The sequence below is a fragment of the Sciurus carolinensis genome, chromosome 7, assembly GCF_902686445.1.
Source record: "Sciurus carolinensis chromosome 7, mSciCar1.2, whole genome shotgun sequence".
Taxonomy (NCBI): Eukaryota; Metazoa; Chordata; class Mammalia; order Rodentia; family Sciuridae; genus Sciurus; species Sciurus carolinensis.
The window spans coordinates 60,736,537-60,755,042 of NC_062219.1; the positions used below are offsets into that span (position 1 = coordinate 60,736,537).

General features: G+C 30.4%; 1 protein-coding gene across 4 annotated transcripts in view; it reads right to left on the minus strand.

The window, feature by feature from the left end:
* Positions 1-1,440: 1,440 nt before the first annotated feature.
* The window catches only part of Grik2 (glutamate ionotropic receptor kainate type subunit 2), a 643,508-nt gene continuing 626,442 nt past the window's right edge, over positions 1,441-18,506 (minus strand). For 2 of the 4 annotated variants that reach the window (XM_047557544.1, XM_047557543.1), the window contains 3 exons: positions 15,742-15,992; positions 5,479-5,613; positions 3,018-3,157 (listed from right to left, as the gene is read on the minus strand). In XM_047557544.1, the coding sequence (XP_047413500.1) occupies positions 5,494-5,613; positions 15,742-15,992 (371 nt within the window). In that variant the 3' untranslated portion in view covers positions 3,018-3,157; positions 5,479-5,493. Of the gene's footprint in view, positions 3,158-5,478; positions 5,614-15,741; positions 15,993-18,506 lie in introns of all 4 variants that reach the window. The other 2 variants (XM_047557542.1, XM_047557541.1) reach the window with 1 other exon arrangement.

Here is an 18,506-nt window from a genome sequence, read left to right on the forward strand (position 1 = left end):
TTTTCACTCTTATTAGGGTTATATAGTTGTGGTATATGTGTCTCCATTCCTTACCTCAAGTAACAGGTCATGCTATTTACTAGAATAAGTATTCTCTTCCTCTCTTTGCAATTTCTGTGCCACTCTTGAAAATAATGCTTACTCCAACATACTGCCTTCCCAGAGAAGAGACTTTCTTTTTGTTTGAAATTTATTTTGAAAGTAAAATTTTGTAACACTTAAGATTACCTCATACATGTATAAGCACCTAAGATAGGGAAATACCTATTTGACCATAATGTAGACACCTTTTAGGAAACTGGATAAAAAATTGTCTATTCTGTATATTCTGTATTATCTATAAAGTTAAAATGCAGCAAGTTATCAATTCTTTTCAAAATTCATTAATTTAATACTAGAATAAAATATCAAATTTTACTGAAAAGGTAAATCATTATTTTCTGACTACTTAAAAACTAAAGGTATACTTCCTGCCTACTCACTAAGATTGTTTAATATAATGAGAAGTTGAAAATTTAAAATGCCATAACTTCAAATTAGAATGTGATTGATTAAAAACTTAGTATTATCCAAAACCTAAATATTTTTTGTTAAATATGTGATTTGAGGCTGTTTACCACTTAACTAATAAGATATTTTTAGCAATGATTTCTGTAATTCTCTAAAATTATATCTTGGAATGAAATTATCATTGAAATATAAATTGGAACTTAAAATAATCATGACACCAAAAGTATTTAAAGCACTTGGGTGTTTAATTTTTAACTTAACTTAGATGTTAGGCAATTTGATTATGTGACAATTGACACTGAAGAAATACTTCAGAGATTTTTTTATTTCATTTATTTTGTCAGAAGTTCTAATTATAATTGTTCATTTAAAATTAAGTAAATTAATTGATCAGCATTATAAATAAAATTTTATAGATTGTGTTCTTAAAAATAATAGAAAATAAATTATAATTCATGATTAAAAAGGTTCTACTAGTGTGTTAAAATCTAAACATCATCACTAATTATTTAGTATTGAATCTATCACTTCCTCTCCCTTCTTTGAATTACATTGGACTATCAGTACACAAGAAATTCTTAAATTGGATATGAGCTGAACTTCAAATACCAGCAATTACTACACAGCCTTGTACAAGCCAATGAACACAGTCAGTATTCACTCACAGAAAAGGTCAGATTATGACTGTTATTTCTAGAACCTCTATTTTTTCTCATTTTAACTACCCTAAGTCTAAAGACTACATTACAACACAGTCCAGTTTTTCCTAAGTCTGAGTAGCTCCTTCTCCAAGCTTTCTTCTTATCTTCGGGTAGTTGGGAAGTGGCCATCCTTGATGACCTAGAAGGATTCAGAATGTGTACTTCCCTTAACACAAGGAGTATATGGTACATTTACTTACACATGCAAGAGAAAAATGAAAGTCAAAGCTGAAAGTAAAATGGACATAATTTTAATGGTTTTTTTTTTTTTTAATTTTGTGCATTGGATTCAAACAGCAAACTGTGTGCACTCAACTGATATCACAATGTTGTCAAGAGGTCTGTGTCTTTTACCATTTTACACACAATTGTTCATTACAGCATGTTGTCAGTCTCGTGGAAACCAGGGGTGTGGTATGGTAAGCAGTGGTGGTAGTGCACCTAGCTTTTATATTATCTAACTTGAAAATATTTCTCTTCTATGATTCCTTTTTCTTGATAAAAATAGTTTTCACCAAACGTTGGTGGTGCACACGCACTACCATTCATGCTTGACATCACACCCCTGACAGGAACACATGTTCTTATTTTGTTGATAAAAAGTATTACAAAAATTTCCATACAAAAACTATTTTCATAGAAATCTTGCATTTCCACAAATAAACCTGAACATTTTTTTGAAAAAAAACTGCTCAAGAATTTTGTTCATTTGACATTGTGACTGTATTGTTAAATGCAGTCCACTTCAAAGTTCTCTGCACATACTTTTCTTTAGATGACAAGTCCCCTTTCTCTGATCATCGAGATCTGCCCAGGCTCCATCAAGTTCATTTCTAACAGGAACAAGGGTTTGGATTGACATATCTGAATGTTAGCATGAAAGCTTATGCCTTCCACATAACCATCAATACTGAGCCCTCCTTTACAAGTTCAGACAAAGATTGCAAAACATCATCCTTTCGACTCAGAAATAATGTACCAATTGTTGCATTTTTATTTCTGGCATGGGTCAGGGAAAGGGTATCAGAGGAATAAGTAGGGATCTGGTAGAGTTGCTTGTTAAATCTCCTGTCTTGGTGAACTTAGAAAAAAAATTATTGCCTTCATAATAGATATTTCTATCTCAATCAGCAACACAGACTATCAGAAAAAGAAAAAAAAAAAGAAAGAAAAACAATTGATGAAGATCTGCTTTATATTCCACTTTCCATGGAATTCAGATGTGTTTTGCATTACATTTTTTTCACATCCTATAAACACATGTTGTTTATTCAGACAATAATTATACTGAGTAGTGGGGGCTAGTAACATAATCACTTCTATTATCTGGCTGCTCAGAAGACTGTACTGTTTCTTGTTACACTACAGTTTTTTTCTGATTCCAAGTATTTTTTATTCTTAAGAACTTTTTCTATTGGTTACCCTGTTGGGCATTGACATTCCATCTCCTGGCAACAGATGGGCTTCAAAAGAACCTGTAATTTCTCACTGGACTGCATTTGAAACCAGCCACAAAATGCGCATGTAACATTCACTCAGAAGAAGGGAGGAACCCATGATAAACAGTGTAACCCCGTGTAACTTGGTTGATCCATGATGCTTGTAAATCAAGTCTGATCATTGCAACTGCTTAGATCACAGAGTCTCTAGTTCATAGACACAGCGGCATGAGGTAACTCATTTTATTTTGCACAGGTTGCATATTTCCACAGGAAACATTCTCGCTAAATTGTTTGGAAAAAAAGACGACAGTTTGTGCTTGGGTGTTTGGCCTCCCAGCTTTATGCCATGGTTTCTTTACCTGGCAACCTTCTGTCGTTAAATGTGTGCATGTTAATAACTTCTTCTGTTTTCACAATAACTGGGGCCTGTGGCTTGTGTTTTAGACGACGCTGGCACTTCAGGGACATCCTCAGTTCTTCTACCATAGCGCTACAGAAGGATCTCTACAGAAAAACACAGAAAAAATGAATATTACAAAACAGACTAACAGTACATGTCCAGAAATAATATTAAAATCATTCCCCACAGACTTGCCAATTTAGCAGCCCTGAAGGTTTGGAAAATTTCATTATAAATGTTATACCACATTTTTACATTTTTAAGATACAACATTTTATAATTAAAATATGCCATCAAAATGGGCTAATTTAAGAAAATCACCTGATACAGAAATGAATTCTCAAGTAGTAATGTAAATAATTCATATCTATTGAATAAGATTTTTTGATGACATATGTAAAATTGATTAGTATAAGATAGAAATCTACCTTAAAATTTAAACTCGGACATACACATTCTGCACCAAAAATCCATTCTTTATAGTTAAAAAGTAAACAATAAGAAGAAATGTACTACTTTTCAGATCATAAGATGAAATATGTAAATTTTCTGTAAACATTGACTCTTCATTATGCATTTCAAAACAACAAAAAGCACTCACAGAGACATAAAACTATGAAAATAATTTCTAGTATTTAATTACATTTTTGTGATTATACCTATAAAACATCAATGGTGATTAGAAACAAATATGATTTAATCATGAAATGACAAATTATAACATGTTAAACATCTATGAACAAATATTATCTTTGTTTTGTCATGAACAACTTAACAACTGAGAGCTGGAAATAATTCATCCCATGAGAAATAAAAATGATCTAATATTTTTTTCTTAATTCCCATCTTATTTGTAATAGATTTTCTAAATATTCTGTGTATCTGGGGATCATTATCACAGCTCCTCAGAATTCCATTACAGAGTCATATATATGAAACAAAATTTTGTTAGTTTCTTTCTCCACTTGATAGAGATATTTATGTGTTAGTTACACTTAATTCAGATTCATGAACCAACTGCATATTGTAGTTGAAACTCAGATTAGGCTCTTTTTATACAAGAACCAAAAATCTGGACAACAACCAAACGTTGACACATACGAAAAAGTTACAGAACTTTTAAAAAGTGATATGAAAACATGATGAAATAAACCTAATCAAAATGCACGTGAAGACCTGTTTGTTGCATTAGGTGTTACTACCGTGCTGTATATTTATTTAGACTAATTCTAAGAGATATAGAATAAAAATTTTAGCACACATCTGATGGTTTCAAAAAGCATTTTGCATGCATAATCTTTTGTGACACTAAAAACAATACATTAGTTAGGCCTGTACATGAGAGAGAAGGTAACTCAGAGGGTAAGTGACTTTCTGTCATTCATACCTTCATCTGCAGTGTATCCAAATTTTGAGATTTTTGACACTACTTTAGTGACTTTTTATTCATCTGTGGCTATATCCTCACTATTCTCTGATAAGTTCCTTAAATAACTTACTTATCGGTCTTCCTAAGTGTGTGTTTACTCTGTTCCATCTGTAAGGGCTCACAGTTACCAGAATAATCTACATATTTAACCATAAATTATTAGCAACATTTTTTTCCTCTAAGAAACAGGTCAAATCCATATCTCCTATTGTGACTTCTCTGATTCAGCTCTCTTCCCATTTCTCCATCTTCCCCCTGCCCCGCCTTCTTCCTTTCTCTCTCCACACAACCTTCTCTGTTTGGACCACCATGACTTTTCTCCTTTGCTTCTTCTTGCTCTGGCATCCTGTTGAGGTTTTTCAGTTTTTATATAACTCCCACTTTATCCCTTACCTCAGGATATGACTCAGGTTTTAGCTTATCTAGAAAGCCCTTTCCACAGGCTGAATATTTTCACTCAATTTAGTTTTATTCCCCAATATTTTGTACACATTTTTGTTTTTCTATCTGGCCTCTAGGTCTCCTATGCATCATTCTCACTGAACTGTGAAGAGAAAGAAAAACTTCTCATGGCACTGCTTGTACACACACCTGTTCTTTAAATGCTGATCAAATTAACAATAGTAACCTAATTAATTATTAACAATAATAACTACACATGGCCCGCATATTTTAATTCTCATTTAACAATATTTCTGATTTAATTGCTTAAAACTTTTTCACATTTAGAACCTTAACAAAACAAAATGTAAAACTTTGGCATTTGTTAAATAACATCAAATTAGTAAAAATATTAATTTATTATCACTGGAAATGGGTGATGATTAAATGCTACTCATAAATTTCCCATTAACTATAGAGTCACTACCATGCATTGTTTATTATTTGTTAAACTAGACAGTTCTAAAATTCATGAATTATACATCTATTAAAGGACTTATATGGCACCTGCCAGCCAATATATGGACACAGTGTTTCTCATTACTTAATACCTACTATTAGATGTACTTATTAAGAACATGATGATAATGGTGATGAAGATGATGATGATGACAACACTGCAGAAATGGAAAAATCTGACTCCAAAAGGGGGAGAAATACATAGTCTTGAGGTAACTTAGTCTTGGCTCTCTGTTGAAACATTTAACAGAAGAATGGATTAGATAATCTGACAGGCTCAGACCTTGATCCCATTGACACTTAAAATGTTATAGGATGTGAAAAACAGAATTGTTTGAACTAAGATTTTTGTTCAAAAGTACTGAATTCCCCCAACACTGACTAATACCACCTTCTTTTGGCAATCTCAACTTTCAGGCACTTTGATTACATAAGCTTCAAAGAAAAAGCAGATAGATTATTTTTTTGTCTGTACTAAAGAAGAAGACTAAACAACAGATTTTCCTAGGAAATCATCTTTTAAGTGTACATACACATCCAACTATCAAATGATTCAATTTTATTTCTAGTAAATTGAGTAAATTGAATAATCAGTAACCTATGCTTACCTTAGAATATAAATTGACATAAATCTATTTTAAGTAATTTCATGTAGTATCAGATTTTAAGGCTTATGTGAAATGTAGGTAAAACCTGCTCCAATCTAAGATCAGAATAGTTTATCTTTTATACTTTTAAGTTATCTTAAGTAATTATAGTTATAAATTTAGAAGTGATTTCAAAATTGTAAACCTGTAACCCATCTTTACCCTTTTAGACTTTGTTCATTTTACAAAGCCATTAGAAAGTCAAAATTTTAGTTAAGCAACCTTTAATCAATCAATGGTCTTGATTGAATAATGTCAAAATATCAACCTTATAATTAATCTTCTCTCTAAATAAGCTGAATTTTGCCAGTTCCTTTTTGATCTATCAGTGTAAGATCACCTGTAAAATAGTTTTCTTTAGGTTACAAACAAAATCACTGTGAAATGATAGGTTCTTATCTCATTTAGAGAATATTTCAAATCCATCATGAAATTCCAACATCCTTTTCAATTCAATCATATTTTCGAAACAACAGAACAAATCAAAGGCATTTAAGGATATCATAAAGTACCACTTAGTTATTTTACGAGGGTAAACATGTTATTTTGTTTAGTTTTGGTTGGTATATTTTTATAGTTCTGTAATGTAAATTCCCTATCTTGATGTGTGTATATATCTAAAATTGAAATCATATAGTTTTGTGAAATAGTCTTTATTCTTATTTTATGTTGCCAGAAAGTACTATAACTTTTACATAAAGCTTTACCTTATCATTGAATAAAATAGATTGTTTATCCTCCGGAGAGTGTTTAGAATTTTTGAAGGTTTTTTTTAATTGGACTATGAAATAGGCTTTAGAAAAAAATCATGTGCACTTAACATGTTTCCCAGGATTTTATAAAGAAACAGGGGAAGGAAGAATAAGAGAAACAAATGAAGCAAGGAAGAAGTGAAGGAGACAGGGAGGAAGAAACAAATGTAGAGAAGGAAGTAGAGGGAGGGAGGGAGGGAAAACTATCCTGTCCATAATTCACTTCTTCTTAGGGGTGGAAACCCATACATTGTGTCCTTAAATAAGGGAAATCCCCTAAAGTGAAAACAACAATGAAAATGTTTCTCCACATTAATGTAACAGACTACAAAAAGAAAAAGAAAGGCACAAGGATACTAACCATTATTAAAAACCTCTTTTAGTAAGTTTCAAAAGTTTACTAAACAGTGTCTGGATGGTATGGTGGCACTAACCAAATAGAAGATTCCTGAAAATGAAAATTTAAATCTTTGAGCTGTTAGCATGTATAATTGCATTAAAATAAGTAAAATTCTTTAAAAAATTCACTAGATTGAATGAAGCAAACTGTATTTACACTTCTCATTCTTTAAATAATGAATGCCTGAAAACCTTTAAAAGTATGAAACTGGCTATATTTACACTGATTTTTAAGCCCTAATTTGTATTTTGAGTATAATAAAAACACACACAAATAGTCAACTGATAAATGGTTTCACAAAACACCATTACTGGTATTCCAGAATAATTTAACTTTCCAATTTATAAATATGTAAAAACATGATAGCATTTGGAAAAACAGATTTTGTAAACATTAGAATCTTAGCTATAATCACACTCCACATTGAATGTTGACATAAATTTTATTTTTAAGGTAAAACCAGCAACTGATGAAAAATAACAAGTTTGATATTTTAACTCTTAAGTTCATCATTCTCATGTTGAATTAATGTATTCATCAACTAAACAATAGTAAAGTATATGTTACTATCAAGTCTATATCAGTGTTAATTTTTAAGGATGAAACTATCTTATGTGTCTTACTGTCCTATTCCTTGAGGATACTAAGTGATATTCCAGTTTTTATTCTGAATGATTCACAACTATTTTTGCATACAGTTCAGTTTTGAATCCCCGTGAAATATCTTTGATCTGCTTCTATCAGATTTTGTAATTAATGTCCTAATAAATATATCAGCATATAGCAACCAAACTGTTCTGTGTTGTGATTTTCATTTAAATATTTTGTTAACTAGTTATGAATATTCAATCTATTATTGACACTTCCTAGTTAATTTCTGCCCCATAAGTCATTTGTTCAAGAATCATGAATCTTATGTAGTGGAAGCAAATCAAAACAGTTATTGTAATCTGTTACAGAAAACTATATCACATTAAGTAATAACTAACTAAATAAAAGGGAATAAAACATGTGTAAAATGTCTTATATATTATTTATATGAATATTAGTATATTAAATAAGAAAATAAATGTCATTTAAATAAATGTCATGTGACCTGTTAAATTTTTCCTTTTTCTTTATACTATTTTTAATTGGTAACCTTTCAGAGTTATCAAACAGTTAATGCTACATATTAGAATACTGAATTGACCTAGGCTATATGAAGCAAAGAGATGATAAATGAATTGTTAAAGCACTCATGTTCAAAAATATATACCAACTTTGATCTTGATATTTAGTTTTATTGCAGCGATGATTTTGAAAAAGTTATGCTGTTTACATAAGCCTTGCAGAGACAGAAGGGACTTTATATGTAAGGTTTGCAGAGATCTTATTGCTTAATCACTGTAAGTTTTAGCAAGAGAAACTAAAACTTAAGAATTTGAGTTGTATATGTATACACATAACTAATATCAAATCTAAGATGAGAACCTTAATCTCTTAACTTTCATTATATTAATGCTTTATTATATTAGGTAATATCATTAATGATGATTTCATTCTCAGTTGATCTTTCTACTTGGATTCTGTCTTACTAAATGTTAAATTATTTGCATACTAAATTGTAAAGCAAACAAAAATACAGAAAATGGAATACATATCTTTCTCAATAAATCAAATGACAAAGCATGTTATGCTTTAGCCTGGATCATTTTTCAATGATAAACATCACCAAAGATTAAAATATTCTGAGAAATCTTGACTTAATAAAGGTTACCCAATATCTTCATATCATATTTGCAAATACAGTGAAACGTCAAAAAACGAAACATCATCATACATTGTCACACTTCCCCTAGTTTAGCTGGAAAAATCAATAAATAAAGTCTGGCTAGAATGAATACCACTTTAGTTGATACACCAGTGAAATGAATTAATTTAATCTGTTAAGTAATACATAACATAAAAATTGTATTAATTATTGGGTAACATGATTCATTGGTACAGTATATATCCTGGGATGTTTAAGACAGCTAAACATATCTCCAAAAATGTTTCTCATTTCTTCGTGATGAAAACATTCAAAATATTTTCTTTGCACTTTTGGGGATGTACAGCATTGTCATTGTTTTCCATAATCACACTATTATGCAATAACACACCAGAATTTCTTACTTTCATCTTTAATTTAATGCCCAATAATCAACCTTTCCTCTCCCCTCATTCCCTCTGACTCTTCCCAGCCTAATAACCACCATTCTATGCTCAGCTTCTAAGCAATCAGCATTTTTATACTCCACGTACAACAGAGATCATGAGACACTTGACCATTTTGTGGCCTGTTTATTTTGCTTAAAAATGGTACCAAGTCTCATCCTTGCTGTCAAAAATGACAGGATTTCATACCTTAATTTCTAATCCACTTCCATTATAGGTTCATAATCCTACTTAATTTTTTAAAAAAGTAAAGAAAGGTTAAAGCAATTTTAAAATTGATTAAAACAATGTTGAGTTGTGCTCTCAAGTATTTCTATTTCTAAAACTCTTCATAGGTTGGAAGATGAAATAATTAGACAGTGCCTATGATCTAAGACTGCAATCTGTTTATCTTATTCAAATTTCTAATCTATATATTGTCTCAGTGAAACTTCAAGGGAAAGTAAACAATAAATATAGTTAAATAATCGCCTTCATTGTGTATAGTATGATATAATTTAAAGTGTTAGACTAAGCATCATTGACCTGGAGAAGCATACTTGCCCTTTGAGACACTATCCTCCTCTGCACAATATGGATAACAACATTTTCACGGCTCTCTGGGTAGTTTTGTACTCAAGTAACATACATGTCAAAAAACCTAAAGTCATTTATAAGAATATGCTAGCAAAATTGTCATTTGTCAAGTTGCAATCTTAGTTTTAGAACATCACTTGCATGAATAAATAAAAATGCATCATCATAAATAATTGGCTTAAAAATCCTTTAGCTGGAAGTTGATTAGTGAGTTAAAGACAGAAATATTATTTCCAGGTATCTCCTATCTACATGTAAAGACATTTTTAAAAAACCATCTAGTTGGTCTTTATACAGATCATTAATGGAAACAGAAAGAGACTCTGCTCTCAGAGAAAGATAGTGACATAAAAACAATACTAATAGGAACATTGGTCCAAGTTATTTTACAACTTTTTATTTTTAAAGAATAGCGCATTTTATAATTAAATATTCTTCCATTGAAAAATCAACTTAAATCTTTTAACTTCTGAAAAAGTAAATGCTTTTAAAATTTCTTACATCAAATTTAATTAATGAAAAAATGCAGATGTTTTGAAGTCTTTAAATATACATCACTGAGAAAAACATAAGTACTAAAATAAAATCTTTACTGATTATTTATAACACAGTTTGAATTACTGTAACTTATCCAATAAATGGGTTCTTTAAAATGAATTGTTTCTGTAAAAACCAAGTCTTCAACATACAGAAAGCAGTTTGTATATAAGAGTGTATGAGCAACTTGTTTGAATTCTTTGGCTTCTATGAAATACAAATTCAACCAGCTTTGAAATGCATTTTCCTAATGAACAAATTTTCACTCAGGATCCATAGTCTTGCAACATTTAACTAAACCACTCTGATTTTCTCTTATCACTCCATACACTGAAAAGTTTCATTTATTTGTGCTTCTGCTGCTCTGATTTATAGTAATCTATATGTATTATTCAACTATAAACAAAAACATTCTGTGTGCCCTACAAAAACTTGTTTTGAACTGTCAATACCTGAAAAACATCATTTTTTGGAGATTATCTTGAATAAGATTTGCCAGTGTTCTATAATAAAGACAACTGTATTGGCTGAAACCAACTACGTCCTAAGAAATAACTATCACTCATAATTCTTATAATACTGTACACTTCAATCATTTTAGAAAAGTATTAGAACAAATATATGTGTTCAAAATATGATACCTATCTTGTCAGTTCACTATCTGAGCAATGATTTATATTTTTTTATTTCTCAGATTATTCACTCTATTTAGTTTATTTACACTTGAGATAAAATAGTGAATATTTTGGGCATTTTGAAAGTTTTTTGGTGTGTGTGTGTCAGAGAACTCAATAGCTCATGACCAAGACATTCAATATAAACAATTTGTACAATTAAATTCATTTCATTAAATGGGGAATACAATATTTTTGTATGTAAATCAGGCTAAAATGTATCCATCTATATGTATACGTTACTATTCTTGCTGAAAATCCAAATAAGACATAATTATGTATACCTTTTAAAAGAGGACATTAATTATGTAAAAAAATGAGAAATTTTAAACATATTGCACCGTAATTAAATTACAAATAATTTTATAAAGATTAAAACTATTATACTTACAAAGTGAGTATATTGCCATAAGTACCACAGAAAACTGAATTGTTTAAGCAGCTTTTTTTGAACTGTAAGTATCATAAGGACATAATGAAACCCAACAAATCCATGCACCTAACATGTACTGATCATTGTCAGAGGTATAGAACTAGTTCTTGGATTGTTTATACCAATTCAATTGTTGCAATCTTACATAGCAAAATATTTAGTTTAATACTGAAATAAAATTACTATAAAATGCACATGTTGATTGGTTACTTTTAAAAATACATGCAGATAAGAAAAACTTTTTGAGTATCCCTCCAAATGATCCAACTGGGAAAAATAAAGTGTTTATTTTAAAAGTGTGAATAAATAAGAATCAATGTATCTTTGATGCTTTAATATGTGCATCAAAATTAAAGTTGGTATTATACAAATGATTATATACCATCTATGGTTATCTGAAAGCAATAAAATACATATTCATTTATTTTTTATAGTCCATATGTTTCAGTTTTATTCTCTGTTTTCGTTTTTACTTGGTTTCATTTTAATATAATGGGGTCTTTTTTGCAGTACTGGGGATTGAACTAAAATGATACATTTATATACTAGTATTAATTATCAACTTGGAATTATGAGAAAAGCTATGATCATCAAGAACTTTTCAATGTTTTACAACATAATGGTCATATAGGATATTTTATTTCCATCTTTAAAAATAAAATTTATTTATTTAATTTCATCTTCATCATCATCACCATTAAAGGTAAGACTATAATGGAAATATATTACTTGTTCCATAAATTTGATACTTAAAGTTCATATTCAAGTAAGCTGTGTATACATTATGTATGACAGACTATTTAGAGACAGGAAAGTTGATTTTTTTTTAAATACTGAAATGCTATAGATTAAAATAAGAAGAAAGAAAAATAGTAAAGAGAAAAGGGTAAGAATGCAATTTGGGCTAGAACTGACTAGCACATTCTTGTTTACATTCAATGTGCAAAAAAATTCATTGAAGATTTAGTTCTTAATAAATATTTATTGAATAAATAAGTAATTTCACAACTGTTTACCTTGTTTCTAAAATTTAAGAAATTTAGATTAAAATACCCATTATTATAAATTTAAGTAAATTGTGAATTGCTGTATGGATTCATGAATATTTTATGATAAAGTGCAGGCATATGTTATAACTAATTTTAATAAATTAAGTAAGGTGTTAAATAGCTGTATAATCCATCTAAGAGATATTTTTCAAGAAAAAATGAAGAATTAAACTCTTGAACATAATTTATCACAATAAATATAATGAGTCACTTCCAGTAAATCAACAATCATTTAATGTACACAATTTTTCTCTATGATGCACATTTAAATATATGTTAAGGAATCTATTTCATCATGAACTTAAATGATGGATAGAATTTTGCCATGAGGCACTGTTCAAGATCCTGGAGACAGAAAGAAAGATTGAGGACCTTGTTCAAAAAGAAATAACGGTTTAGGGAGAAAAGCACCCCACACAGAAAAAACAAAGATGAACCCAATAGTGTGGTTAGAAATAATGAAGATGTACATAAGGTTCACAGAGAAAAGAGATCTAGACTTACTGCCAGAAATTATTTAAAATGAGAAAAATACCTTCCCAACATTTCAACAGGAGATGAATGTTTGTACCTGGAGATGATGAGAGTACCTGAAATCAGCTAAGTAAAAACACAAGAAGTACAGACCACATTTTTTCCATTGCAATAGAAATTTAAAACCCACTTCCATCTTGTAGACAACAAGCTATGCCTTGTGTCCAAACCCATTAAAACTATTGATTAGGGAATAGTTCTGGATAATTTAATGCCCAACCTAAAATAATTGGTGGGAAATTGCAAGGTAGAAAAATTGACAAGTTTTGTTTTAGTCAAAATGAAAAATATGATTGGTAAAGTTAAAAAAAAAAAAGGTTAACACAATTAGAAGAAAGGTGCACACTGGAGAAGTCAAAGATGAAACGACAGCAGAAGCCAGGGGAGGTTCTGAATTATCTTTCATGCTAAGGTGGAGAATCTGGATTTGTTTAGGGGAGTTCTGTGGAGGTCCTGTGAAAGCATGGGCTAAGACTGTGGTACCCATCTCATACCAGACTGTGATGAATAAGAAGTATTGTTCACTGCCTTCCCAGTGCAGTGGTAGTGCCCCACCTGTCTCAGATTTTAAAAACACATTAACTTTCTTTTCCTAATTTTTAGAAGGTTATATATGCTCACAGAATTTCAAAAATTCTGGTTGATAACTGAAAAATTCAAATGAATTAGTTATATATAGTATCAATGAAGTAGATTTATCTTCAAAATTAAGTCACTTTTCTCTCTGTTTTTGTTTTAAAAAGAATGTTTTTTTTTTTCTTTTTTTAATGTTGTTTTGGAGAACAACATAGGTATATCAAATGAACAAGACACCTAGAGATAAGGACAATAGAATACCACATATATCAAGATTTAATTTGTCTATTTTATTTTAACATTAAATTATAACTTAAAGAAAATAATTACATATGAATGACTTGAACTTCCAATTAGAAAACTCAAATTCCCTCTATAATTTTGTTTCTATTTGAAGAATTAAATAATCAAATATCACATTTATTGACAATTATAATGACAATGATAAGTAATAAGTTCATGTTTTTCTTTGGTTAGTCTTTTGGATTTAATTTCAAACCTCATTTTGATATCACAGAAAGGCTCATAATTAAAAAAGTGTATTTAGTCATCATCATTAGTCACATAAGTGCAAAAAATATTCAATTTCATCAAATCAGCAGAAATAGTCATCCTTTATGTTGCTGAGGGAAAATTGTGTGACTTTCTGAAATTTTCAAGGTTTATAATTGGCTATTTTAGTCAAAGACAGGATGAGTTTATCAAAATATTCATTTATAAAAACATTATTTTCAAGTATCACGTACTGTAGTCAAATAAAAATGTGAAACCGCATCCAAATTCTTGATTTCAGAAAAGGCTCGGTTTCATAAAAAAGTTTTAAAGCAAAAGGAAGACATTTTCAACAAGGTTTTCAAAACTAATTTTAAAGGTACTAGTATTTCAAGGAATTTTAGCACAATATATTTTTCTTGTATTACAGTATGACATTATTTTTAAATACCACTTTTCTGTTCTTTGTATTTGCCAATAAAAATTCATTAGCCTCTCAAAAATTAAAGAGACAGTAACCTCACTCTAACATAACTTTTGAATTGAAGATCTTAAAGTTGTTGAATTTTATTAAAAACACAAAGATGTTCATATATAAAAGACTTGATACACAAAGTGCTGGAAGACTTAAAAATATCAGTTATTTTAGGTCCAGAGCTATAACCATGCATACAAAATGTATCCTGGACTATCTGAAAGAGTGATTTTTAAAATATTCTCTGTTATATTTACATTTATAGAATTAGAAATAAAAACTGTAAATGAAGTCACAAACATTCCGAGAATAGAATACAAAAGCATTAATACAAATGACTAAATGTATTCAAAGAAAAAGAAAAATAGTCTCAATATATTTGAGGTTATACATATTCTCATAAAGACTGACACAAGTGGGAAAAAACTCATTCATAATAATAGTAAGAGGCAAAAAGGAAATCATTGTATTTCCAAATATTCATTATTATAGGACATTAATTGTAGATTCTACAATGCAAGTTAAGATTTTTTAACTATAAATTTATTTTGCTAATTATGTCCAAATAAAAATTCACATCTCTATCTCAAAACTCTTAACTAGTATTATATCTTTTTATCTGCAGAGCACTTTTTCTTTCATAATATAATTTATAGTTTTCATTTCATTAACTATAACCCTCTATTAAACTAACTGCAATGAACTTCAAGTAACAAAAGTTATATTTAATTCGGTTTCCATAAAGATGGAAATAGTCATTTGTTCTGAAGTTGATCACAATTAAATATATTACAATGAAATTTAAATTTGTAAGGGTGATCATGAATCTTTTCGTGAAATATTTCTTATGTGAAATATTTCTTATTTCACAAAATACAATTTTTTTGTATAATGAATGACAGACAATTAACACAGTTCTAAGCATTACCCTTCATTGCAAAGATCAAAAATTTTTTCATCTGTGTTTTATTATAACAAAAATAAGTGTTTTAAATTGCAAAAAAGTGACATTTACCTTTTCCAATTGAGCGTTTTTTTTGGATTTGTATAAAAACTCTCCCACTGCCACAAAAACTGAGAGCACCAAGCCGGCTGCCAGAACAATGAAGATGCCACCAATATTTTGAACCCCTAGGGCACTGGCCTCTTTGCTTTCTTCCTCTGGGCAACCATTGCCCCTCCACCACTTCTCCTTCATCATATGCAGCTTGCCTTCTTCTTGCAGCTGAAGAATTGCTATGGTGATTTTATCTCGATATGGAGAACCTAAGAAAGGACAGGACATGTTAACTATTCAAGGAACACAGAATTTCATAATTAAAGGTTAGCAAGATGAGAGGAAAGCAGACATTTTTCCAAATGACATTTTTGAGTGTGCAAATATTCATTTTCAGTACAGAAAAATCAACTGGAAAAAGACAGACAATAGAAGTTTAATAAAATAAATAAAGCAGAAAGACTTTCTAGATTTTGAAGGGTACTTGAATTCTGCTAAGAAAGAAATTTCTCCATCTAAAAAACTGACAGCTCAGAACATTGGAAAATAAATCAAACCATAAGAAGGAATTCACAAAAGGAAAAGGCAGAGTACAAAGTTGGTTAGTTCATATCTAAGAATGGTTCTACACTAAATTAAAAGTACTGATTAGTCAGTGGATTTATTTTTAGGAAAGTAGTGAAAAATTATTTTTCTCAGTATGAAATTCAGTAGTTAAATACAGTTGTGATGAACAAACTGTATCCAATCATTCAATATTTTGCAGATAATGGGCATACAGTTTTATTTGCTACTTGATGTGAATTTAAAAAGTCACAGGTTGTGCAGAACTGGATTACTCAAAACTCATAATGGCAATGTATTTCATAATTCAAGGACTCTATGACTTTATATTGTACAGTTTTGATTGTTTATCATTTTGCGCTTTGGGGGGAAAATGTTCTTTCCAGTGGAAGGAACATGGCAGATGTTTGTAATCCCAGTGACTCCAGAGACTGAGGCTGGAGGATCCCAAGTAGTCCAGCCTCAGCAAATGAGACCCTCAGCAACTTAGTGAGATCCTGTCTCAAAATAAAAAATAAAAACACTGGGGATATAGCTCAATGGTAAAGCATCCCTGGATTCAATTCTGGGTAGGAAAATAAAGAAATCTAGTATTTATGCATATAAGGATATACATGGATCTGTATTAGCAATTGCATAAGTATTATTTTAATAATTGAATGCCCCAGAAGCAGAAAAAAACATTGGACTGCATGCATCTTTCAATATCTGTCCAAAGGAATTGGTCTTATTGCATTCTCCTACCCAGAAATAGCCTGCTTCTAAAGTTTAATTTTCTTTCCTAGAACGCTACACATTCCATTTTTTCTGCACAAATTCACCCAGCATGTTTCTCTGCTTATAGAAAAATACTAAACATTTCAGCTTTCATCAATGCTGCCTGTGATTATATGTATAAATATATCTACATCCACAGATCTCTCTTTGCAAAAGGAGGTAAGGTAAAAGCCAAATAAATAAGAGGAAGTTAAGTGTGTTGAAAAAAGTTGAGGAAGTGAAGATCTTTCAAACACAACTGGTGAGCAATACTTTACTCAAAAGAGTAGAAGTCTATGGTTTCTATAAACATTTTCACAGTTTTTCTAAAAAAAAGGCTGTTATCCATCTCTGTAACTGGAACTCCCTGTTTACAATTTTCATTATGGAATAATTTCTAATTATACTAAAGCAATTCTGATTCCCAGTTTCATTCCTGTGTTCTCTTTCAAATACTAATCCTTTCCAAGGCTCAGTGTGAATTCTATCTATCCACCCAAACAAACTCTTTACATTTTAGTATATTACCCCATCCTACGTTCTACTTGGAACAGTTGCATACTGGACAATTAACCTAGGTAATCTATTATTAATATTCACCTGTCCTAATGAAACCTGTTTTCCCACATTATAAGCTCTTTGGAGAAGATATTGATTGGTCTATTCAAACATCCATCCATTCATCCATCTCTCTGAATTCTCAAATAGGCTTTACACAAATGTTTGCATCTTCTGCAGAGCCTAATGTTTGATTCATAACATTCTAAAGAATGTAAAACTGGGCACAGCAGCACAGCCTGTGAAAGCATAGCTGCTGTGAATCCCAGCAGCTCGGGAGGCTGAGGCAGGAAGATGAAGAGTTCAAAGCCAGCTTCAAGCAATGGAGAGGCGCTAAGCAACTAGTGAGACCCTATCTCTAAGTAAAATACAAAATAGGGCTAGGGATGTGGCTCAGTGGTTGACTGCCCCAAAAAAAAAAAAAAAAAAATATTTAAGAGTGACAGTCTTGTGATTTGGGTCTCTCTGACATGTAATTAAACACTATAGAACCCATCTTTTTTGACTATCCTTTTTCAATAATCCACAGTATCTAGCCTAGTACTAGCTCTAACGTCACTCTTACTCTAAATAATCATTCTTATTAGTGTTTTTTCCCCACAAAATAAATACTTAATCGAAAGGGGGAAAAGCTTCCCTTTTAAGCACAATGGTAGTTTATCAATTGTTCTTTTCATTTAAAACATCGCCTCTAAAACAAATATTTTCCTGAGAGTACTTCTGAAAGTGGCCATAGCTGGTTATCACAAGAGGTAGTTTCTTTTTTGAAAGTATAATCAAAAGCAAGATTCAGGGGGCTTGGAAAGTGACTTTCAAATACAGACACTCTCAATCCAGCTAAATACTTTGTACCAGCTTATTTCTCATCCTAAGTAGTTTTGACAGAATATTAGTTTATTGCCAAT